The 26126-nt window shown below is 33.2% G+C and overlaps 2 protein-coding genes across 2 annotated transcripts; both read right to left on the reverse strand.

The window, feature by feature from the left end:
• Positions 1–2578: 2578 nt before the first annotated feature.
• On the reverse strand, positions 2579–10727 carry LOC123884006 (homeobox-DDT domain protein RLT3). The gene is made up of 17 exons (XM_045932983.1): positions 10582–10727; positions 10106–10372; positions 8984–9042; positions 8682–8903; positions 8520–8597; positions 8224–8440; positions 8019–8119; positions 7653–7739; positions 7414–7545; positions 7176–7316; positions 6379–6501; positions 5846–6301; positions 5293–5685; positions 4496–5113; positions 4056–4160; positions 3751–3952; positions 2579–3228 (listed from the first exon to the last, which is right to left on the reverse strand). Exons 2-17 carry the CDS (start codon positions 10332–10334, stop codon positions 3209–3211), a joined length of 3183 nt encoding a protein of 1060 aa, XP_045788939.1. The 5' UTR covers positions 10335–10372; positions 10582–10727; the 3' UTR covers positions 2579–3208.
• Positions 10728–21923: 11196 nt separating this feature from the next.
• Positions 21924–24337, reverse strand: LOC123884007 (1-aminocyclopropane-1-carboxylate synthase 7). Its single transcript, XM_045932985.1, has 3 exons — positions 24081–24337; positions 23530–23819; positions 21924–23139 (listed from the first exon to the last, which is right to left on the reverse strand). Exons 1-3 carry the CDS (start codon positions 24255–24257, stop codon positions 22272–22274), a joined length of 1335 nt encoding a protein of 444 aa, XP_045788941.1. The 5' UTR covers positions 24258–24337; the 3' UTR covers positions 21924–22271.
• Between the last annotated feature and the right edge of the window lie 1789 nt (positions 24338–26126).

Here is a 26126-nt window from a genome sequence, read left to right on the forward strand (position 1 = left end):
ACTTTCCTCTTTCGTAGGAGAGAAGAATTTGCTATTGGTTTTCTTAGTACTCCGTATTTATTTATTTATTTATTCCTAATTATATACTCCTCCGTACCACGATAGAGAAATTCTTAGGTGAGTCATTACATAAATATTAATGATTAGACACAACCAATCATATAATTATAAAGGGAAATGCTAGTTGTAGCGAAAACTTCCTTCATGAAAGCCTACCGAATGACCTGTCACTTACAGCTCACCACACTTGCATATTATTTTATTTTATTTTATTTAATTCAACAATTTATTTAGTTCTGTTTTTCTCGCTCACCTTCATCTTCCGGACTTCCACCGTCCCAACAACAACTCTGCCTCTTCTGCAATTGGATTTTGTTATTTCCCAAAACCAAATCTTATATTGTTGTTTCTCTCATCTCCATTGTGGGTCTGAATATCTGATATCACATCGTCGCTGGCCTATTTTATTACCGTCTTCGTTGCTTTTCCGTTGTTCGGCGTCGCCGTCTTTTACCTAACTGGATCGATTTTCAGTTTCCACTGGATTATGTTTGGAATTATGTTTGGTTTGCAGAAGCTTCCACTGGATTGGATACTGTTAAGCTATCAAAAGGTCACAATTTTGCTTTGAATGTTTACCAATAGCTCTCAAAAGCTCTCAAAAGATTTTTCTGCTGACCTTTTATTTTAGATTTTGATATGTTGGCTCACTTTCCATTTGTGAGCAAAACAGAGTACATAGAAGGATGTCAAGGCTTTGGGGATTTGTCCAGATTTATTTTATATTTATTTAATTTATTAAGAAATAAAAATAGAACAACAATAATTTTCATAGTGGTAATTAACTGCTTCCGTGCTTTCCGCTAAAATCTTAATTTTATTGGCAATTGACAATGACGTGTGCTGTTCGTGAGAGATTCGGGAGAAAATGTGTCGTGATAAATAGCAATGCTCAATTATAAATAATTAATAATTAATTTATGAAATAATTACAATTAATTAATAGAGTAGTAATTAAAACCAAATCTCTATCAATAAGGAAAGAAAAAAAACATGTGCACTTTATAAATATACAAAATTCTAATCGCTCAAATTTTTTTGTTTCTAACTAAGCTCTTTTTTTATTTTATTTATTTATTTGTTTCAATTATTTTTTCTCTATTTTTTTGGGAAATTTACAGACTGCAAACTATTATGATTTTGTTTTGTAAAAATGAAATAGTGGATAGTTGATAAACAAATTTATCGATGAGTTCAAAAAAAAAGTTTATCGATGAGTTCATAACAAATAAATTATAAGGTAGTTTATAGTCAATAAGCTTGCTAATTCAATTTATAGTGTTTAGTAAAATTAATGGTTAGACTAACTTATAATCAATAACTTATTTTGTCAATTAAATCATTCTTCACCTAGGTAAACTTAAAATATAATGAAATAGTGCAAAATAACATGATTGGAACAATTTCTAAAAAAAATAAATAATTGGAACAAGAAATAAACGAAAATATTTTGGTCAAAAAAAAAATAAACAAAAAATATCAAATAAAAAAAGAAATAAACGAAAAATAAAAAATAGAGCTGGAACAAGAAAAATATGAGGGATTGGAAAAATAATTATATAATACACACGTTTTTTTTCCTTATTTTTAGAGAAGAGATTTGATGTACCAAAAAAAAAAAAAAAGAGATTTGATTTTAATGCCTACTTCATTAATTACTAATAAGTATTTAATAAATTAACTATTTATAATTATATGATTGTGTTTCAGCATAAATCATGCAGTGTTAAAAATATGTTAAGAATTTAGCAACCAATTTGTTGCCGTCAATGTTGCACCACTACGCAGCTGCTGCTGACATACCGACCCCATGCACCACTGCGAAGCTGCTGCCGACATACCGACCCCATCCCGTGCCATGCGGTTGCTCCAAATATAACACGTATCCAGATTAGTGGTTTTATGCAAGAAAGGGTTGCATATATTATATATTCAATAGACAATTTTGACACATTTTATAATTAATGCAACAGCATTTCTCTTACTCACAAATTTTAGCAAAGGATATCAATGGTGGATATACAGGTTACTTGTGAAGATACTTAAGTCCCTTTGCACTTTGTGTCGCTAACTTAAAGGTGATCTCGAAGTCTCTCGTGAGACATATTACTCTTAGAAGCAACCTCTCCTATCTGCACAATGACCCAACAAGTTAACAATGGTAAAGTGATGTATTTTACTATTTTTTGCACAAAGTTCCCAGTTTCATTACACCAAGTCAAGAATGTTCCAATTGGAAAGGGGTGTATAAGATTTCAATGGCTCAAGTACACAGATTGGCCAAGGTTGAGTGTCGATGGTTGAAGCAATGGCTGGTTGGAGGAGTGCAGGTGGCACCAACAGCATTGCAATGAGAGGTACCTAAAGGTTCTAAAGCATCCGATTTATCTAACAGACTAAAATAAACAAATGTCAGCTTATCAAAAAAAAAATGCAGCTTGTCTTTGGCGTGCTAAAGGTAGATAATCTGAATCCAAAAAACAGAGTACCATTATAATTTTTCATTCTTTTTCCAACATTTGATAACCTTGCTATTTGTCTTGTTTTTTTATTACATTTACTACCTTTCCTATTTTATATATATATTTCGGTTTTTAGGGTGATTGAAACATTATTAAAAAAAATCACATTCCAACAATCGAAGGGGACAAAAACTTGCTCAATTTATGATCTTTTAGAAACAATGCTAATAATACTCGTAATACAAATTATTATTTAATCAGTCTACATTATTCTGCAAGATATGCAGGCAAAATTGATTTCTCAAAAGAGAAGACCACAAAGCACAAACAACCATAAAGAACCGCGGGGTGGCCTTGTGTACAAACAAAGTGGGGGTTACGCAGCAAAAACTCAACTTACCCAATATTGTTCTAACCTAAAACTATACATCGTATCAACCGGATTGCCTATATACATGGAAGAAAGAGAAACCAAAGTTGGAAAAAAATTACTGTGATTTGACGTGCACAGTTTTTCCTTTATCAAATTGTTGTCATTGAAAATACAAAGAACCAATTGAAGCCAAAACACATCTCTGATCAAGTAAGATTAAACAGTTGGAGCGTCATCGAGCGGAACAGGTGGTGCCTTCACACTTCAATTCCAATAACATGAATGTATTTATACTTGTATAAAAGTAAGCCTGTCAGCCAGAACCATGCTTACCTGAAAAAAAGAAACCGACATTGTTCAGTATAATTTGAAGTATCTGCGATGGAAGGGGAAAAAAGTAATTGAAAAAAGTTATCCTCGCTTTATTAGTGGCATATTCCTTCTAACATAATTTGCTCAATATTTTACTTCCAAATTTGTACCCTATCGATTTACCCCTATTCCTAGTTACAAAACAAAAATGTTAAGGTTCGGTGAATATGTGAAGCCCCATTTACTGTTGTGGTCTATTAGAGAAGGTTTCATCTTATATAGTTTGGCTTGTCTCGAATAGAGCAGATGCCAATCTTTACAGAACGAGAAAAAGGAAGAAGGGTAGTAGGCAGAGAACCATAAAGTGATGAAACAATAAACAGAAGTTCATAGGGCATTTATCCTTAATTTTTCAAGTAGATTGGCTAAAAGTCTAAAATGAATGCAAACTGCAGCAAAAACCCAAATATAATGGCCTCAATAAGTATATCTCATGCCATGAGACTTGTGATTTCTATACTGTCAAAAGTCTTTAGCTCTTACCATTTCCCTGTTTCTTCTGAGTTTGGACTCTGTCGAGATAAGGATCAATTATGGCATCTAACTTCACCAACCACAGAGCAAGGGCAGATGAAGTATGGGGCATTGATGCAAAAGATGCAATTGTTTCTTCAACCACGCCATCTGGAAATTTGCACTGAAATAACCAGCCCTCGTTGATGGCACCAACAAAATCAGCAAGAACCTATAAAAATAACAAATTCAACAAAAAATAGATGAAATTGAAAGCAAAAAATAAAATTCATGGACTAAAGGAAATTCGATCAAACATATAGTTAAAAATAAACCTGCAAAAGCTCCACTAAAGTCGAGGTGCGTCTAAGCCTTTTGATCCATAGATTATGGGCAGACTTCCTCCACGCGCCAACAAGGGCATCTTCAGGCATAACAGACTGCACAGTGTAGGAGTATGCTTAAAAACAAATGTAAACCACAACACTTTTCAATATACGATCTAAAAAAATTGGAAAAGCGGATCAAAAGGCAGAGATACAGGTTAATATGCAAGTAACAAACTATCTGTCATATTTTCCAAAATAGCACCGACAACCCTGTCAAAATAAAACCAGGTGGCAAGTATCATTTTCCCAGACAGACAACTATAAAACACTTGCAGACCTCGTATCTGTACCTCAAATTGAATTGATCTTACACATTAAAAAAATACAAGACATCAATGCTAGCATGATTGAATGAGGAAAATTGATGCAGACGAATAGCAACACACCTCAATTGCATAAATTGCAGCTTTCAATGATTGAATCTGGGATGACAAGACTTTATGATTCGGAAATGTATTGCTATCTTCTTTCTCCCTGCACATGGCTATGTGGATTGCATATTTTTCTTCTAGGTCAAAATCAAGTTCAAATGTCATATGGCAAAGTTTACAGTGTCTCTCATCTCTCCAGTATAGATCATGGCAACTCCTACACTTGGCGAGAGAGTCAAGATAAGACCTTCTGCCATATTTTACAACATTGAGATCTAAATAAAATGAATTCCAAATCCATGAATCGTAATTTTGAACACGGATCCATTTTTCCAGTTGTTCCTCTGCTTTCTTCCCAGCTTCAATTACCACTGCCCCAGATGACGGCATAGAGTCTCTAGCAGACTCAGCCAGATTCAGGTTCTCTACATCAGATACTGGAGAACAGCTATCTTCTGTAACCCTATCCAGCTCAGACTGATCAGAATGTGACATACACCTCATTCCAATATCGTTAACCTTAATCCTGGACATATATCTGCATAGAGATGTTTGCCGTCTCTCCAAAGATTCAATAAGAAGAGCCTCACGTTTCCCTCTATCATCCAGAACTGACAACAATGCACACAATGCCTGCACACGGGTTGACCATATATATAACAATTTATCAGTACTAAAAGAACAAGCCCCATAAGACAGTCACACTAGACCTATAAAATTGTGTAAGTTTAATTCTTTATTGTTCATCCTATGTATAATATACCAGAAAATAATTTATATCAAAACATGATAAGAAAACCTAAGAAACTCACCTCTTCTGTATCAATCACCTCCCAGTGGCCATCTTCAGAGGATTCAAAGTATACCCTCCTGTGGCCAGGATCACCTACATTACAAGGGCCTAAGAAGAGCCAGTATCTATTGTACCGACGATCAGATCCCAAAAACACTGATTGTATGGGGTGTGAATCATCTGAACCTTTTCTTTTCTTAAAGGTTGCCTCCAGCGTATGGAATTTTGAGACTAACAATGAGGAATCTACTGGACCGGGGTGAGAATTCATGTGAACCTCCTTAATACATTGCATTTGTTCAATTGGGTTAAAAAACGAACCGGGCTTCTTTACCACTGATCTCTTAATTTTTGCTCCAGAACCACGTAATGGGATACTAGAACTACAATCAGCTGTAACTTTTACAGGATCCTGTAAAAAAAAGTCATACAGGATTTAATAGGCTATGAAAAGTTTACAAAATCATGTATTCAGTTAGTAATGTTCAGGAGTTGGGAGGGGAAGGGAGAGGATTGGAAGGGGAGACAATCCAAAGCCAAGATATAGCTTCGCTGAATTGTAAGTGGCTTACCTTCAACCTGATGCTGGCTCCGGATGAAACAAGACCGGTCAACGCTGCCAACGCATTCAATTTTTCTTCAATTTTCAAATCTGAGTATTCACTATCCATCAGTCCTAACAACCACACTTCTCCTGTACGGCTCTCATCAATTTCAGTGTAAACTTTCAGCCTATTATGTTTAACTTTACGATTGTTATCACGCTTAAATTTTCTTATATTAGAGTTTATTGAACCGCTTTCAAAATCATCTCCACTGCTACATGTATCATTGTTAAGCTCATCATCAACACTTCCAGAGTCCTCTGTATCTGACTCATAATCATCATTGTCCTTTGAAACAGTGCTCATACGCAATCGATATGCAGACGATGAAATCTTTTCAAATAAAGTAATATCACTTGAAAGTGTGGAATATATTGAAGACTCTAGTTCGTCTGTTGTGCTGGCAAGGTTTAATTCTGCAATCTACATAGAATCAAAATAAATTATAAATTTATCAGTATAACGACAAATATTATTGTCTAAACAAAATAGTTAGTTACCTGCATTGACTTTGCCAGCTCAGAAACTTTGCACCCATTGTTACCTCGTTCTGACAAGATTTTAAACAACTCACACTTCAAGGTGCCAGGGCATAGGCCATAGTTTACAAGAATATCCAATTCCTATTTTTTTTTAAAAAACACACACATAATTATACCTCAAAATCCAAAGCCAGTGAAATTTGAAAGTGGAAACAAAATAAAACAAATAATAAACAACACTCACTGAACTCCAAGCATATTTAGACATTTAATATTTAAATTTCACACACTACAAAGTGATGACCGCTCATTTTCATTCCCACCGATTAACCACAGCATATCATGGCTGCAAATTTATTTTATTTAATGTGTAGAAAACAGTGATTCTAATAATTGAGCTGGTTACATTGCAATGTAGAAAATTAAGTAAATGCTTAACAACTTTTTGTCAATAGTTTTGTAGTTCAAGACCAGAATCTATTGAACTTGACATATGTTCTGAATATTTCAGATTGGAATCTACTTTTTTGATGACTAAGCATATATTACTTGTAGCTTTCAGTAACATGAAATTTAAGATTCAAAATAATATTTTACAATGAAAACTGCTAAAGTACATGACAAGACAAGATAACAGATGTGTTCCATCTAGAACAAGACATCAGGAAGCCTTTTACAAAAAATTAATAATAATAATAATAATAATAACAACAGCCCTCTAGAGTGTTCGATTTAACATAAATACAGCTATCCACACAAAAATATATAAACATAGTCAACTCAAGTCAAATATAAAATGGGCTTGTTTGAAGTACCTTGCCAAGGCCATCTCTTCGTAAGGAACCTTGCTTGGAACCGAATCCAGCAGCTACCAGCACTTGACGGAGTATTTCAATCCAAGTAAGAGGGTTTAGAGATCTTCTCCAAACGTCAAGGGAATATTCTTGATTTTCAACCTTTCAAATACAGTGTTAGATTGTTAATCATTTTGTATATATGTAATAAACAAAAACGCAAAACCTAAATCTCTGCTAATGAGATGAGGAAACTCACGGAGTGAAGTAGCGCAAGAAAGTTGCATGACTTATTTAACTGAGGACAAAACCCATTAGAAAGCTCAACTTCGATGTCAGATAGAAGCAGTGTGAGAAGGGCCACATGAATCTTTCCAAGTAACATTGAATCCTGAAAGACATTTGGGATGTTATTTACAATTTGATATGACTCTAGTAAGAACTAAATAAGAAACTGTGCTGGCAAAACGTAAACCTGAGTCAAAGATGACATATTACCTTATCATGAAATGCCTGAACAAACTCATCGAGAGTGAAGGGACAAACATCAACAACTACAGCGTATGTATAAATGAAGTGGAACACCTGCCAAAAATAGAGTTAGCTATTATGTCAAATTGAAGTATTTTTCTATTGAAAATGTTTCAAAAGAATATAAAACGATGTGAGTTAGAAACTTCAGTAAAGTAAAGCTTGGCAATGATAAAGCATGTTAATCTAAGAAAAGCTTGTCAAAACTAGATCAGGAGGAATTTCCTTTATACTAGTATAAACTATTATGATCATTCTATGTTCTAATTCCAACAAATGTACATGCATTCAAAATATCAGATCTTTTAGTCACAGCTGATTGATAATATGCACCTTAAATAATTTCTTCACCAATTCTGGGGAGGAGTCCCAAGGTTGCAAATGTATAGGTTTCTTCATCTTGATAGCACCTGGGGGGAACTTGACTAGCACATCTATCAAAGCCACAAACAAACAGTAACTAGTAATAATCAGAACATTCCAAAGGCCATTAACATAGCACATAATACTAGGTGATACTTGTTCTCTCCAAAATTACCTGGACAAAGTGAGCCACCAAGCATTCCACTGGCAGATAGTTGATCTGAACAAATAAACAGATTAGTTCCTTCTTGTAACTCTCTCAGCTCTAACTCTTCATCATCGATTAACATTGAAATTTGATCAAAGCCCTCCTCGGATATTGAGTTATCTAAAGCAAGTTCACATTTTTCTATGGGAGGCTGGTTTTGAGTCACATATTGGTTTGATTCACCCTGCCAGATAAGAGTAGGTTGTAAATTTGCAAAACCATCCGATGTTACCACAAAAATGCACATTTGACTTTTTAATTACCACTCTATTTTGCACGAACTGTTTCCTCTTCTCCTGTAATGTAGTTTTCCTATTTGGAATCTTATTTCTTGGTTTTGCCTGTTCAATAAGAACACATCAGGATTTATTATCATAGGGGAGAAACAAAGTGAACACAGTATCACACTGGTTTAAATAACTTACATTTGTGGTTACTGCTTTCCGTGGCCTGTTGGTCGACATTGGTGTTTTAGAATTAGAGGTTAGATGAACTTCTCGGTCAGCAAACCCAAAACCAACTGGAGTGTTTCTGGCATCAGGATTTGTTGCCCTCCAAACTGCCATCAGACCTTTGCCCATACCATGTTTCTTCACAGGTTCTTTCGTATTACAATTAGGACGATTTTGAATTGCATTCTTGGAAGCCTGGGAAAAGAAGACCCGACACAAATGTAGTGGAGTGTAAAACGAAACATAAGAAAGACTCTCAGGATGCCTAAAGTTACCTTTCTCCTTTTGACGGGCTCTTGGTCCTGTTGACACGCAGCAGTGTAATTTTTGGATCCTAACCAGAGACAAAATAAAGCAAGTTATAAAAACTAAAACAGAGAGATGCAAATGAAAATTAACGGTATACTAAGAACAATAGAAAAAATTAATAATTTATGTACATTTGCTGGGTACAGTGCAATAGTAGAAGGAAATGAAACAAAAAATCCCACTTTTACCACACAATTTTCAAAAAGTTAGATGACATTTATAATTTAAAAGATAATAAATACTCCCTCCGGTCCTTATTATAAGAAGAAATTTACTTTTTAGATTCATAGAATTTTGGATGTATCTAGTCAATAATATGGATCGGAGGGAGTACATAGTTTAACTTGATACTTTTTCTATTCTACGCTCCACTCAAAAAGACAGGACGAGGTTAGAGGTTAATTGCAAAATAGAAGGTAGTTCGTCTAATACAAAATTTAGACAAAAAAGAGATACAGTCCATGTCCATCTACACCAAGTTGTTCCTACATATGTTGCTTCCTACAATATGATCATTCTATTTGAACTATCCATAAGTATAACTAATAAGTAAAACTATAATTATTTATTTACTGTAACTATACATAATAAGAAGAAGAAAAAAAAAATCATTTGGAAATTTAGACAACCCTCCCAAGTTTTAGGAATCCTAAAGTTTTTATACAATTTTTTTTTTTTAATTGACTTCCCATAATCCATACATTATTTGATCACGATTCACGGGTAAGGTAAAGTATAATATATTCTAAAATAAAAATTAACAAATAATTCAATACTACAAGTACAAACTAAATACTTGAGTTCAAATATTACCAAACAGAAGTAACCTAACATCATTAGTTTAGCAAAATCTCCACGCATTACATAGTTGAGATAATTTATACAATTTCACTAAATAAATTAATAAACAGCTAAAACAAATTCACAGCATCCACCTCCGATCTCCACTAACCACCGTCAACCACCAAACACGAGTACCTTCTATTTATACAGAAAATTACCAACAATGCCGTGATTCTAATTGATTCTAATACAAAATGAATAAAGAATTCGGTAAATATTAAGCATTCTAAAAAAGAAACAGTCACCTGAAGGAAGAGAATCGAACTCGCGCCCCAAAGCAGGACCATCATTTACAATGCGACTTGTTGTATACAACTCTTCAAGACATTTCCGTTTTTGATTTCTCTTACCGTTTCCATGAACTTCCATATCATCATATCTTGAAGAAGATGAAGTAGCATCAAATTTCTCTCTTGGAAGAACTTTTCCACCGCTAGAATAACTCGGTGGCACAATCGTTCCCTTTCCTCTCATCTCGCCGCTCAGTGTTATGTATGTTATGTATCTCTCATCTGCATCACATAAGAAAATCGTAAAATTGAGTACAGTTTATACTCTATATACACCGAAACGAATCGGAAATAGAACTAAGCGATGAAAATTGAACTGATTGAACACTGTGATTGTTTCGAATTCGGTTATGATTTTAGTTGAGTGATGTGGCGGTTATAAGAAACAGAAAAATTGGAAACGTGAAAGAGAGAAGAGATAAGAAATCTACCATGAATGAAGGTTTCGGTAGAATCAGTTGGATGTGAGACAGACAGTGTAAGAAGAAGAAGAAAAAGGATAATAGAAATCACAGTAAGAAGGAGAAGTAGGGTTTTGGGGTGGGTTTTACGGAAAACGAACAAATATCTTTCTCTCTCCTATTCTTTTACCATATAACCCCCGAGCCTTCAACCGCTAAACGTCGTCGTTTTGGATTGTTGTTTTTGCACCCCTCAATTTCAGTTGAGCAAGCGTGATTTGGCTGTTTGCAATTCTTCACTCCCCTGTTTCACTGTTTGTTCTCACGGTTGCAGCATTATCACTAGGTTGGTTACAGGTAGGGTTGGGAATAGGTCAGGCGGCCTACATGGGCCTTCGGCCTGTATAAGTCTGGCCTGGCCTGACCTGATTATTAAAAATATTAAGCTTAGGCTTTGAAAACGGCCTGTTTACATAAATAGGTCAGACTTAGGTTTCTAAAAAGGCCTACGAAGCCTGATAGGCCGGCCTGTTTATAATAATAATTATTTATATCTTATAAAAAATATTATTTATATAAATACAAAATATTAGAGAAAATATTTTTTTTTAACAAAATAGAGAAAATATATTTGTTTTTATATTTCACGCATATAAATTAAAAGTAGAAATCTTATCTCCATTCCATCTCTCATTCTCTCGAGCAAGTAGCAACTCATCCTATATTTTGGTTGTTAGCTTGTTGCTGACTACACTTAGTAAACAATTTGTATTATGGCGACTTTGTCGTAATCGTATTTGTTATTTTAGTAGTATCTAATTATTGTGCTAATCATATTATTAGCTTTTTCTTAATGTTGTAGAAACTATAAAAATTTAAATGTGAACTTTTTAAGGTCTGTTTAGCCTATTTAAAAAGACTATATAGAGAAGCTTTAATGTAACACAGGCTTTTAAATAGGCTACAAGGTCAGGCCAGACTTTTAAAAGGCTCAGGCCAGACCAAAAAAAATGACATTTGATAGGTCGTAGGCCAGGCTCAGGCCTAAAGAAAAATCGTAGGCCAGGCTCAGGCCTATCAAGGTCTGGCCTGTTCCCAACCCTAGTTACAGGTGGAACAATTGGGCGGGCTTTAAAAACAACCCGGCCCGTTAACTTAGTATTTGATTGACAAATGTTTGAAAATTTTTTTTCTACCCCAACAATCTTCCATCTACCCCAACATATTTTTTAAAGGGTCATGCTAAACAGTGCCCCCGGGGCACTTGTTAAGCATACCTAAAAAGGAAATAAAAAATAAAATTTATATTGAAAATACAACTTTTTGTACTTTGCGGCATTGAATGCACGCATTTCGAGATAGAATTTCTATTTTAAGATGCTTAACCAGTGCCCCGGGGGCACTGTTTAGCATTTTCCTTTTTTAAATACTCATTCTACCCTTATCATTTATTAGTATATTTTAATATTTTTTATTTTGTCGTTTTATAATTTTTCCGGTAAATTTTATCTTTTCCGGTATGTTAAAGTTACCGGAACACTTCGGTGGGTAAAAAGTTAAAACTATGAATGTTTATCCGAACACTTTTTCAAAAGTGTTCTGGTATGAAAAAAAATGGAATGTTCTCGTTTATACCGGAAAAAACTGTTCCTGTTTGTATTAAAGTGTTCCAGTTAACACTAGAGCCTCAACGGTCTCTTAGATGCGGTTGTAACCGCTGTAACTGCTTTAATGCTAATAGCTCCAACGAGGACGATTTCGATCACAACGGTAACACACATGAATTAGCCACCGATTCTACTGACTCGCTAAGGTAGTAAAATTAAAATTCATTTTCAGAATTTCAATTTTAGTTTCAGTTTCAATTTGAACTCTATCTTGATTTTGATTTTGTGGATTTTTGTAGAGTTTGATTCATTGTGCAAGTGTTGAAGAGAGGAATTTATTTGCAGATGCGGCGAAGAAAACGTAGCTACGACAGTCACACGACTCTGTAACGGCGGCAAATATTCACAAAGGCGCGACTAGTTTACAGTGGTGGGTTAATTGGTTATGTTGATTATTCTGCAAAATTTGTCCTTAATTTGTTGGTATTGCACATGATGCTATTCAATTCATGAATCGGTGATTTCAATTCATGAATCGGTGGAAATCAATTTAATAATATACAAAGAAACTATTTAATTTAAAAAATTCTTAGTTCTCCACTCTTTACCATGTCTGTTTTGGATTTTAAGTTAAAAAAATTATGCAGTTTAGCCATGGTTGAGTACATTACCGGAAAACATTTGCAAAGTGTTCTCGTGTGTTAATGGTCTTACCGGAAAATATTTTTAAAGTGTTCCGTTGAGTTATCTCCGTATTTTTATTTTTTAGTGACAGTTTTGTTTGTCACTATAAGTCAAATTTCTTGGATTTAAATAATTATACCAGAAATATTAAAGAAGGTGTTCCGATAAACAATAATGAACCAAATTACTTTGAAAAAGTGTTTCGGTAGAGGAAAAATGACATATATTTACGGATTTTCTACTTTTAGTGACAGTTTTGTCTATCACTAAAAGTCAAATTTCTTTTAAACTTAAATAATAAAGAGTAAAATTATTCTAAACAAAATAGTAAAGGGTAAAATTGGAAAACAAATTAATATGTAGGGGTAGAGGTATAATTGTTGGGGTGGAAAAAAAAAATTCCCAAATGTTTTAATTCAATTAGTCAAAAAAATGTTTTAATTCAATACCCATTTTAAGTATTTTTATTTTTCAACAAATCCATTTTAAGTATTTTACTTCCTCTAAATTTTTTTTTAACTTAAACACAATTATTTTGCTGGGACCCGTTTTGGTAATTGTACATATAGTGCGATATCCCTAGCTAAGCAAGCTCACGGGAACTATACTCACTTCCTTTTCCTATACAAGCAAACTTTCATATTGTTTTTAGTTTAAACTCTGATACATTTTCTTATCTACTACTAATATATTAAAGTCTATTAACACCAAAGTTACTAATTTATCTTTATTATTTTTAACCACGTTGCAAGTTTTATATAAAACATAAACAGGAACAATATAACAGATGATATGCTTAAAAATAAGAATAAATCAGATTACATATATAAACAAAACATAACATTATATTTATGCTTAAAGATATGAATAAAAAAAAACTACGGAAAGAATAAATGAATATTTGCATAAAAATATAAATATAGAAATAGAAACATAAACAAATATTTTTCATTAAAAAACAATATTCAGTAAAAAAAACAATATTACCACCAAATTTTCTACTAATTTTTAATAATAATATAATAAAGTTATTATAAAAAATATAATAATAAAGTTTTTTTTATAAGAATAATAAAGTTTTTTTGGCAATATAATAATAAAATTATTATAAAAAATATAATAAAATTAATTACTACCAAATTTACTAAATGACCCTAATATTCATAATCAAATTTATAATTTTTTTATTAATAAATATACAGGGGGTCATTATTTGTCATTGATAATTTATTCATTTAATAAGTTTTACAAGAAATAACACAAACACAATAGTTTCACTTATATTTTAATAATAGTATAGAATAAATTTTTAAATATTTTATTCTAAATAAATTTTTACCTTAATATAATGACAAACTTAAATATCGAATAAAAATCAATATACCTAGTTGGGGGTATAACAAAAATATTTATAGGTTATTTTTTTATAATGTAGGATAATTACATTCTTGATCGGGCCTAACTTTGGATTATCGACTTTTTTTCTTAAAAATTAGAGGGTTAATAATATAAATATAAAAAACAAATATGAGCAACTAATTATCAAACAAAGCTTGAATAATGATGCAGAGACATAAGTAACTTGAACAATTAGCTCCAAACAAGACAACAAGTCACTGCTGCTAGATACTTTCCAACACTTTGTAACCAAAGTTTCATTATAACCAAAAATATCTTCCAAACCATACCACTATACTGATAAAGCTTTCAATATATCATAGTACATAAAACATATTAGCTCAAGAATCATCATCTAGACTCCACCAAATTGCAATAGTGAACCTGGATTTGAAAAGGACTTAACACAAACACCTTCTGTTCTTAGTGTGATGACAGTAAATTATATGATGTTATTAGTAGTATTTTAGGTTAGTTTTTAGTAGTTTTAGTAGTCTTTTGATAGCCAAAACATGGAAAATACCTAAGGAATGAAGTTACTTGACCAAGAAGCAAGAGTTGAAGAAATTGCATAAAAAAGGGCAAAAAAGGAAGAAATACGCTGAATATACCACATCGTAGGAAAAATGCCATAACTGGAGCTACGAGTATCGGATCGAGTCCCGTGACCATGTGTTGGAAAGCCAAGACAAAGAGCTACAACTTTCATGTTGAAGCGAAAATCCAATTCTAACGTTATCATCGTGCCACGATGGATTACGTCGTACCACGATGTAACTTGGAGCCCAAGTCCAAAAAAGCTATAAATAAAGCTCTCCTCCTTCACAAATATTCATTAAAAAGTTTAGAGAACTACAAGTCTCTAAGGAGCAATAGGAGGAGAAGGAAGTAGAGCTAAAAGCTCTCTAGGAAGGCAATCTCCCATCATCGGGAGTAGTTTTCCTCGCGCTTCAACGAGGTTATCTCGTATGTGTAATTTTCTAACTCTTTTATTATAATTATGCTTATGAGTAACTAATTTCCTTAGGTTCGGTTTAGTAGATGAACTTCCCTCGAACTACTTGATCATGTAATTGGTTATTATATTATTGCAATTCCGTCTTTATTAATTATTTAATTGTCATCCATGTTTAATGCTTTTCATTAGTATAAATTGATCTAGATATCGATTGTTTTCGGGAGATTCTTTTGATATTCGAATTGGTGATAATTATTCAACAATGTTATTGTAGGGATACGTAACTTGCAGGCTATTGTAGGGATACATAGTTTTGCGGTTGTGACTTTTGAATTAACGCGCATCTTTAATGCTTTCATAATTTACTACTCACCTAACGGATTAGGGAGTGTGTTATTAGTGAATAGGGTAATAAGACACGGGAGTGATTATTACTATTCAAGGGTTAATTCGTCGTGATGAACGAGACTTAATTTAAATTGTGAAATATAATAACAGGTTATCAAGTAGGAAAATGGAAGGGATTCGAAACAACCTAACTATCCTTCTCATCTTGATTTATCTTTAATTGTTCTTTTATGCTTTTAATTCCAACAAACTTTAAACACCCCCAAATATACTGTTTTAATCCTAATTTAGTGATAATTGAATTGTTGCACACGCAATCCATGTGGAGACGATCTTACTTACTTTATTACTTGAACGATTTTGTACACTTGGCAAAAGAGTCATTAAGTTTTTGGCGCCGTTGCCGGGGATTGTTGTTTGTTCAACAAGACAATTTGAGTTATATTAGGAATTTATCTATATAAAAAAATAATAAAAAAAATTTAAATAGAAAAAAAAATCTAGCCTTTATTATTAATAGATTTTGTTTAATTTTATTGTTAGATTCTATTTCTTAATATTATTATTATAAAAAAAAAAGTCTACCAAAAGATTTAATTTGATTATATATATATTTTTTTAGTAGTTATTGTACATTAAAAAAAATTCAGATTTAGTTTTATTTTTATTTTATAGTTAGTCTTATTAGTAGTAGTTATAAAAAAAAACCAAAAATATTATTTTCGAAAAATACAAATTTTTTTTAAAGATTCGTTCTTGCAAAGATTGAACTATCAGGCGATTCTGGCTATGAAAGGTTTGGTACTTAAGTGATCCTTGTAATCCATCCCCCATGTCTAGGAATCCCTGTAGTGAGATACTTGCAAAAACTATAAAAAAAAATAAAATCCAAAAAGAACTTTTTGTTAAAAAAATCTTATCTTAAGGAAATGACGGTGGCTCTGCAAGTGTACAAAATCACTATCAAGTAGTAAGTTATCGTCTCCACAGGGATTGTGCCAAAGCTACCAGTTTCGGTTAGGAATTAAGATAGTTTTGCTTTCGCTTTGTTTGTTTGAAAAAGGTTATGAGACAGGGTTAGATAGTATAAGACTAAAGATAAAAGAAAGAGTTCAAGATGATAAAAGTAGGTTAAGTGCTTTCGAATTCCTCCCCAATTCCTACTTGGTAACTGTCGCTATATCTGCTTACTATTGACGCATTATCTGGAGATTAATTTCTATTAAAGTAAGTTTGGTATAACTATACTTACTTCTATTGTAATCTGTTTAGGGTGAATCAATTAAACTATGTTTAGCCTTCGTTATTTCCTGTCCTTACCTTAACGAGTTCAACATTTAATGGTCATCCTTACCTTTAGAGGTTCCTAATTTAACAAGTTCTCTACCGTAACTGGTTTCCTAATATCATGTCCTGCGATGTTTCTATAAACTCTTCCAAATAGTCTCACACAAATGCTTAAGTTAGTAGATAAAGGGTCCGTTTGGATTAGTTTATATTTGAGCTTATGCGAAACAGCTTATGCAAATAAATTATCTTTTATGCAATATTATTAGTTTTTCAAGGTAGTTTATGAGAAAATAGCTTATAAAGATACAACTTTTGTTAGTGAAAACTTATGAATTAACATAAAACTTTATTTATTTGCATAAACTATTTTCATAAGCTCAAAAACAAGCAAAATCCAAATGGGCCCTAAGTTAATTCAATCAGGGTTTTGTTAGTTTTGATGCCACTTTTGCCTTTGAATCAGTAAACTGAAAGTAAAGCATAATGTGGGTTCTGTTAAATATGCTTGGATCTCATCCCCAAAAGCTAGCTCAAAGGGTGAGGTTGCCCTCACATATTTATACACTTCACATCCCGGGAACCTAAGCAATGTGGGACTTCAAACAAACTCCAACAACACAACAACATATTCAACACCCACCCTCACGCCTAGCGTGGTCCTGGGTCAAATGCCCACATTGCAGTCCTTAACCCGGCTCTGATACCATGTTAAATATGCTTGGATCTCAACCCCAAAAGCTAGCTCAAAGGGTGAGGTTGCCCTCACATATTTATACACTTAACCACCCGGGAACATAAGCAATGTGGGACTTCAAACAAACTCCAACGACACAACAACATATTCAACACCCACCCTCACGCCTAGCGTGGTCCTGGGTCAAATGCCCACATTGCAGTCCTTAACCCGGCTCTGATACCATGTTAAATATGCTTGGATCTCAACCCCAAAAGCTAGCTCAAAGGGTGAGGTTGCCCTCACATATTTATACACTTAACCACCCGGGAACATAAGCAATGTGGGACTTCAAACAAACTTGTTAAAGTTCAGAGAGAAACACAAAGTGACGGCTAGGGTTTCAATAATATTATAATAGCATTACTTAACAAAATAAGGATTACAAAATAATTTATAATAATTCCTAATGGACTACTAAACTACTAACATATAAAGCCCAATACTTAAAGCCCTAATAATATTATTATCTAACACTTCCCCTCAAACTCACGATGCATTAACAGATAATCATCGAGAGTTTGTCAAACAAAAAACAAAAAATCAAACTACTCTAACTAAATATTTTATTTCTAATACTACCCCTCAAGCTAAAGCGTACTAAGCTTTGAGCTTGTTACAAATCAACCCGAAAATAAACTAAATTAACTAATAGCTTCAAATTCAACTTCTTCAGATTTCAGACTTCGAATTGTGAGTATTCCCTCACCGGATTCAATGTGAGTATTCCCTCACCGGATTCAATGTGAGTATTCCCTCACCGGATTCAATGTGAGTATTCCCATTCCCTCACCGGATTCAATGTGAGTATTCCCTCACCGGATTCAATGTGAGTATTCCCTCACCGGATTCAAATTTCAAATTGTGAGTATTCCCTCACCGGATTCAATGTGAGTATTCCCTCACCGGATTCAAATTGTGAGTATTCCCTCACCGGATTCAGATTGTGAGCTTTCGCTCACCAGACAGATTGCGAGCTTTCGCTCACCAAACAGACAGATTCATATTCATTACTAACACAAAGACTACTACCAAATGCAAATTCCATAATCAACAGTATAGGATACGGTGGAACTAACACAAATTGGGACAAACGTACAGCAAATACTTGGAATAGATACCAAAGCAACAAAAAAACAAACAAATCTTACAACCACCGATTTCAATCGGTGCAAGTGCAAAGGAATCAAATAAGGACAAGAAGAGGAACATACTAACCGAAACAAAATTGCAACCTTTCAACAAAACTCCCAGGCAGTACCGACCAAATCAAAGAGAAGCTCTAAGACTTGCACACAAAAAAAAAAAAAAAAAAATTCAAAACACACACACCGAAAAAACAATTTCATTCCCAAACTTTTGAGAACTCGGCAGCGAAATAACAACCTACAATCTAAGGAGGATCGAAACAAGCTCTCGATACCATGTTAAAGTTCAGAGAGAAACACAAAGTGACGGCTAGGGTTTCAATAATATTATAATAGCATTACTTAACAAAATAAGGATTACAAAATAATTTATAATAATTCCTAATGGACTACTAAACTACTAACATATAAAGCCCAATACTTAAAGCCCTAATAATATTATTACACTTCACATCCCGGGAACCTAAGCAATGTGGGACTTCAAACAATCTCAAACAACACAACAACATATTCAACACCCACCCTCACGCCTAGCGTGGTCCTGGGTCAAATGCCCACATTGCAGTCCTTAACCCGGCTCTGATACCATGTTAAATATGCTTGGATCTCAACCCCAAAAGCTAGCTCAAAGGGTGAGGTTGCCCTCACATATTTATACACTTCACATCCCGGGAACCTAAGCAATGTGGGACTTCAAACAATCTCCAACAACACAACAACATATTCAACACCCACCCTCACGCCTAGCGTGGTCTTGGGTCAAATGCCCACATTGCAGTCCTTAACCCGGCTCTGATACCATGTTAAATATGTTTGGATCTCAACCCCTTTGAGCTAGCTTTTGGGGATGAGATCCAAACATATTTAACATGGTATCAGAGCCGGGTTAAGGACTGCAATGTGGGCATTTGACCCAAGACCACGCTAGGCGTGAGGGTGAGTGTTGAATATGTTGTTGTGTTGTTGGAGATTGTTTGAAGTCCCACATTGCTTAGGTTCCCGGGATGTGAAGTGTATAAATATGTGAGGGGAACCTCACCCTTTGAGCTAGCTTTTGGGGATGAGATCCAAGCATATTTAACATGGTAATGTTAAGGACTGCAATGTGGGCATTTGACCCAGGACCACGCTAGGCGTGAGGGTGGGTGTTGAATGTGTTGTTGTGTTGTTTGAGATTGTTTGAAGTCCCACATTGCTTAGGTTCCCGGGATGTGAAGTGTATAAATATGTGAGGGCAACCTCACCCTTTGAGCTAGCTTTTGGGGATGAGATCCAAACATATTTAACAGGTTCCTTCACTTGTATGATGATAACTATTGAAGCCTGACAGTAGCTAAAAATTCAACATCCGAAGCTAAACAACCTCAACCCTCCAGCATAGAAGAAAATTCAAAGAACGGCGACGAACCCTCTGATCGAATGGATGTTTGACTTCTCGGGATGGTGGCTCCCTCATTTCTAACCTTATCGATGAGCTCTATGATATCCTCAAAGGGATTCAATTGAATTCGGACATAGGCTTGGATACCATTACCTTGGAATCTGACACCAAATTGGCTAGTCTCATCTTTGAAGATGACAATACTTTTCACTCTCATGTAAAGTGGTCATAGTCAAATTTCGCACCTTCTTAACATGTTATTGGTCTTTGTCGATTTCTCATACCGTAGAGAAGAAAATGAATGTTTTGATTGATCAACAAAACACAATCCTCTATTAAAGGTTAATCTTAACAATCATTGTCTCAAAATCTTGAGACCACGATTATTTTCTTGTTTTGTAAAAACAATAATTTTTTTAATTGTCTTTTACTCCCTTTAATAAAAAAAAATATATTGGTTTTTCTCACACACAGAGCAACAAAACGGCAGCAGCCACGTACCAATATATATATATATATATATATATATATATATATATATATATATATATATATAAATAAATTCAAGCAGTGTACATCACGTGGGGTGGGGTGGACCATTTTTAATTAGTTCTAGAACTAGAACATCTCCGACACTTGCTATAGGAATTAATGCAAAGTATATACTGTACTTATAATTAATTACAAATTTTAATCACATATTTTAATCAAATCAGATTATTAATATACTAATTATCCAATAAGCACGGCAATTAGACTATTGAATTTAAAATATACACATAAATGCAAGGATTGAGAGATGTTACATATTTTATACTATGATATTTTCTATTTATAATGTTACATATGTTGTTAATTCATTGCAAGTTTCCAACCCTATCATGAAGCTGAAAGCTATAACTAATTGGTGTGTTTTGCTAGCTGTTACGTACTTCAAACTCCAAGCTCCAAAGTCAACCATGTTACTAAGAGAAAAAAATCAGTAATTACTAAGTCAAATGATATTAATAAATTCAAGACCAATACTCATTCAATAGGGTTAATTATTTAGTACACAACCAATCAAAAAGTTCAAGATATTCCTTTGAAGATATTCCTCAACATTTTATTTTGTTCGGAGAATTGCAAGAGGTAAACTTAGCAAAGGATTCCGACATATTATTTGGTTAGCGACGACATGGAGCATATGGCGTATGCGCAATAATATATTGTTTAAAGGTGAACATGTTAATATAGCTACTTTAGTGGACCAAATTATTTATATTTCTTGGTTTTGGTTCGTAGGCCGAGGTAGTGATGTTAATGTTGTTTTCTCAGAATGGTGTAATAATCCGTTAGCTTGCTTTGATTGTATTTAATGTGATTATCTTGAATTGTAAGGGTTGAGTATCCCTGTACTCCTTATCATTCAAATTTTACTTATAAAAAAAAAAATCAAAAAGTTCAAGATGACATAGAAAATATACTGTTCGTAATTTAGTCCAAATACACCGGAAATTGTTTCACTTCTATAACAGTTAGGTCTAAGTTTTAAGTTTTTTAGATTATTTTTTTTTTTTATTTTTTTTTTTGGTACATAGTTTTTTAGATTATAAATAGGTTTTTTATGTTTCTAACTTGTTGCATCATTATTTTTTATTTAACTTCTGTTACCTTGTTGCACCGTGGCGGTTAACATTGATTTTCACTATGATAAATATTTTGATGAAAAAGACACATATATTAGAGGAGATTATTAGGAAAAGTAACAATGCAACAATTTTTTGTAACCGTGGATAATTGAAATTATAACAGTGCAACAAGTTAAGTGCAACAAGTTAACTCATAATTTAATAGTAACAAATTTTATTCATTACAAAAATAAACAATAGTACAAAGGATTAATAAATTTCTAATGAACTTGCTTAAGTAAATTAAGCAAGCAAACAAGGGATTGATTGATACACTTCAATTGAATATTCACCTTTACATTATGTGCTTTAGAAAGAATTTACCAAAATGGCCATGGCCATTTGAAAAAAGAGAGACGAATTCTTCGATCATAATTAACCCTCTGGTTTTAAAAGGTAACGTAAACTCTGGTAATCTGAATTCGGTTGAGAGATCAGGAAAACTTGATAACTGATTGTTCCAGTCAGAATTCGAACTCTGGTATTGTCCTGAACGATAAAAACTAGTTTTCTATATCCTTTCTGTCCTTATTATTCATGAAATCACGTATTCTTTTGAGTGCAATTTCAAGTGTTTGTTCACTCATATTTGCAAAACAAACTCTAAACCAACCTGGTTCAGAACAATGACAAGAACACCCTGGTGAAATATTAAGCTTAACTTCATTCAAAATCTCATTCCACAGCTTCAATTCACCTTCTCTTGTATCATTTTCCAACATTGGACTCATATTCATCCAACAAAACAATCCTGCATTACCTTTCAAACATTCAATTCCAGCACTTTTCAAACCTTCAATAATCATGTCATATCTTTTTCTAAGTCTTTCTCGGTTAATCTTAATATAATTATCGGTGAAACTTTCATCCGATAACATTGATGCTAAAAGATGTTGTGTTTGAGAAGATATTAATGTGAAACTCGACATTCTTCGAGCGGTTGTAACAACTTTATCGTTGTACGAATAAATTGTTCCAACTCTAAAACCAGGTAGACCGAGATCTTTTGAAAGACTATAAACAATGTGAACTCTTTCCGCGTCTTTGTATTGACGAGACTCGAGAATCTCCGCCACGCTTATGAATTCGTGTGAGGAGAAAACCGAGCCTGAGTAGATTTCGTCCGAAACAAGATGTATGTTCTTGCGAGTCACAAAGTCAAGAATGTCCTCGAGAACTGAACGTTGGATCGCTATGCCTAATGGATTTGATGGATTGGTTATAAGTACTGCTTTTACTTTCATGTTCATCGATTCGGCATTTTTGTATGCAGTTTCTAATGCTTCAAGTGTGATTTGAAAATTGTTCGAGCTGTCACAATGGATCGGAACTATGTTTACGCCAGTTCTCCATCTTAAATCTCTATCAAATCTGCATAATAAAAAAAAATACATTAGTTTAATTTACCAATTATCAATCGTAAATATTGTCGTGCAAATTCGGTGTTTAATTGATTAGTCGTTTCTCGTTTGCTTATATATTTCCTCCGTCACACAATGAATGATTTTTTTACCATTTCGACATATTAAGAAAAATGAAAGAAAAACAATAGTATTTTACTAAATTACCCTTATCAAATATTGGTGTTTTACTAATACGGGTAATTTATTTATTATAATTTGGTACGGAGAGAGAGTATTGTAAGCATAAAGCAACTAGTTAAGTGCTTCCAATTCCAAGTTCCGAAGAAAGAAAAGTTTGACATTTTGAAACTATATTATAAAAAAATGGCTTAAAGTGTGAAAAGTGATTATTTCTTACCCAGGATAGTATGGTGTTGGAACAAGCAAAGCATCTCCTGGATTTGCAAGAATGAAGGTTAAGAGTTCATTGGCAGCAGTAGCACCAGCAGTTAGAACAATTCTTTCATAATCAAATTTTGCTTTATTTCCTCTTATTTTTTCCATGAAACTTGCCATTGCTTTTCTAAATGACTTCAGTCCATGATAATCTTGAAATAATGCATTTTCTCTGAAACTTGTTCCTCCTTTTCCCCATGTTGATGCTTCTGAGTTTTCTTCCAAGTACTTTTCAAGCAAATCAAATGACACCTATAGGATCAAACAAAAAAAAAGTTACTTAACTTGTCCAATTATATAAGCTTATAATGAAAATAATTAAGTGTAACTTTTTTTTTTCCTTTTTTTTCTTGCATGTTTTTCTTTCCGGAACGAAATATAAGCAAAAGAATAGTACATCTATTTGGTTCTGTTATAGATCAGATACATTACATGTACTTTTTTTGCTTATATTTTATTCTGAATGAACACTGATACGTATACCAGACACCTCTTCGATATATATACACTTACTTGATTCTCAGCTAATCCCATTTGTATAACTCCAGAAGGATTAGTTATTTCATGATAAGGGTCTTCATCATAGGCTTTCCATCCAGCAAAGTATGGAGAATTTTCTCCATGAGTTTCAGAAATTGCAATACTTGAAAGTTCAACAGAAGGGTGACTTTGTTCAATCTCAATACCCATACTAACTAGCTTTTTAGAAGGAGAGAAGGTAGTTAGGTAGGTAGAGAGAGAGAGAGAGAGAAGAGGTGTGAGAGAGAGAGTTGAATGAAAAGTTTGTGTAAAGTTTCTCTATATATAGGCTTTGAGCCTTTTCAACTTGGCTGGCTTGTTCAGAACAAATAATGTAGAAAAATGTTTATAATATAAATTATTGATTCTATAGTGTAAGCAAATCAAAGCTTTACCTTTTAAGCTTTAATTTAATTTTACATAATTTATCTGTTGCTACTTGTGACAACTGTGATAGATCCACAAAGAAATTATATGGTGGTTGTTTGGAAGTGGATGTTTGATTAAGTTGCTATTATAGTTCCCTACTTTTGCTTAGAAATCGCAAACGTATTGGTTCAGCTGACAAAGATTCAACTCAGATATCATAAGAATTGGAGTTTAAATATTACTGCTAATGTAAAAACTTCTTTAATTGGTAAAATGTAAATATCTTTGTCAACGTGCTCTGAACCTGAACCAGACGGTGAATTCCGATGTCCGGCCGGCCTAAACTTTATCCTTAAAAAAAAAAAAATTGTTTAAGGATTTATTCTTATAACTTTTGGTTTAATGGAGCAGATAATTTATAATACTATCATTAACTTTGTTTTAATTTATGGTTTCATACTTGTTTATTAAATTAACAAGTGGTTGAGTTTTGAAAATCTCAACCTACGACTAATCAAATCCATTTCCAAACAAACACCAAAAATTCCATTGTGGAAACCAAATCATGAATTAAGATATGAATTGGGGTTTTAAGACATAAGAAAGAATTAGAACAAATTCTAGCTAAGAGTAGTTAAGTTTTGATGACCTGACAAAGATACCATGTAACCCAAAAGATAGATTAAGATTCTGATTTTGCAAGAAGAGAACATCTTGGAATATCTTCTTACCCCACTTTTGCAACAATAACAAACAACAAAATTGATCTATGAGTTTTTGTAAAATTTAAACATCTTTCATAATAATTTAAAGAGAAAAGATTATATGATGAAGGAGCACAAAAGAGTACTCCTATCCAATACGACCGATCTCAATATGATTATCTTTTGGGTGTAATCAAATATCTTCTAACGATAAACACATCAAATATGTTCTATACGACCTTTAAAGTTTGTAGTCGTATCTAATCTAATTGTGGTGTCGGTGCGCCTTGTTCTAATTAGTCGTTTACTTGTGTGCTTCATTCCTAAATAGTTGGAACACCATTTTTTCTTTGGTTATAAAATGAAAGGCAATCTAGATGCGATCTTATTTGAGAAATAATAGGTTACTAAATAGGGGTTCCTCCACAATGGATAAGCGAATCGTGGTTTGCAATATTGCGCGATACTAACTCCTTCTACTAGACTTAACCGTTATTATCGGTAATAATCACAATAACAAGAATCACAATTTAAAATTAACACAATAATCATCTATGTTAAAATTTCACATCATTTCATTGATTCAATTATTTTTTAACACCCATTATTTTTCTTTTTCAAAATTGTATATTTATCATGGAGATGAAATAATGATCATTTGTCAAAATTGCTGAATGAAGAGTGAAAACAGACAAATACACAATTTATACATATGCAAACGTCTAGAATTTCTAGCAAACTGGGCAGTTTATTTACTTAAAACTAGAGAATTATTCAATTTTTCCTTTGACCCATTTAATTTCAAGAATATATGCATCAAAAATTCTAGACACTATGCTACTTGACCAACAAAAAGAAAAAGTAAATCAACATATCAGTTGATAGGGACATCACATATATTATGCAGGAGCCGAAGTTCGAATATCGGACACTCCATTTATCAACCTTTAAGGGAGAATTTTTAGTC

The sequence above is a fragment of the Trifolium pratense genome, linkage group LG5 (assembly GCF_020283565.1).
Source record: "Trifolium pratense cultivar HEN17-A07 linkage group LG5, ARS_RC_1.1, whole genome shotgun sequence".
Lineage (NCBI taxonomy): Eukaryota > Viridiplantae > Streptophyta > Magnoliopsida > Fabales > Fabaceae > Trifolium > Trifolium pratense.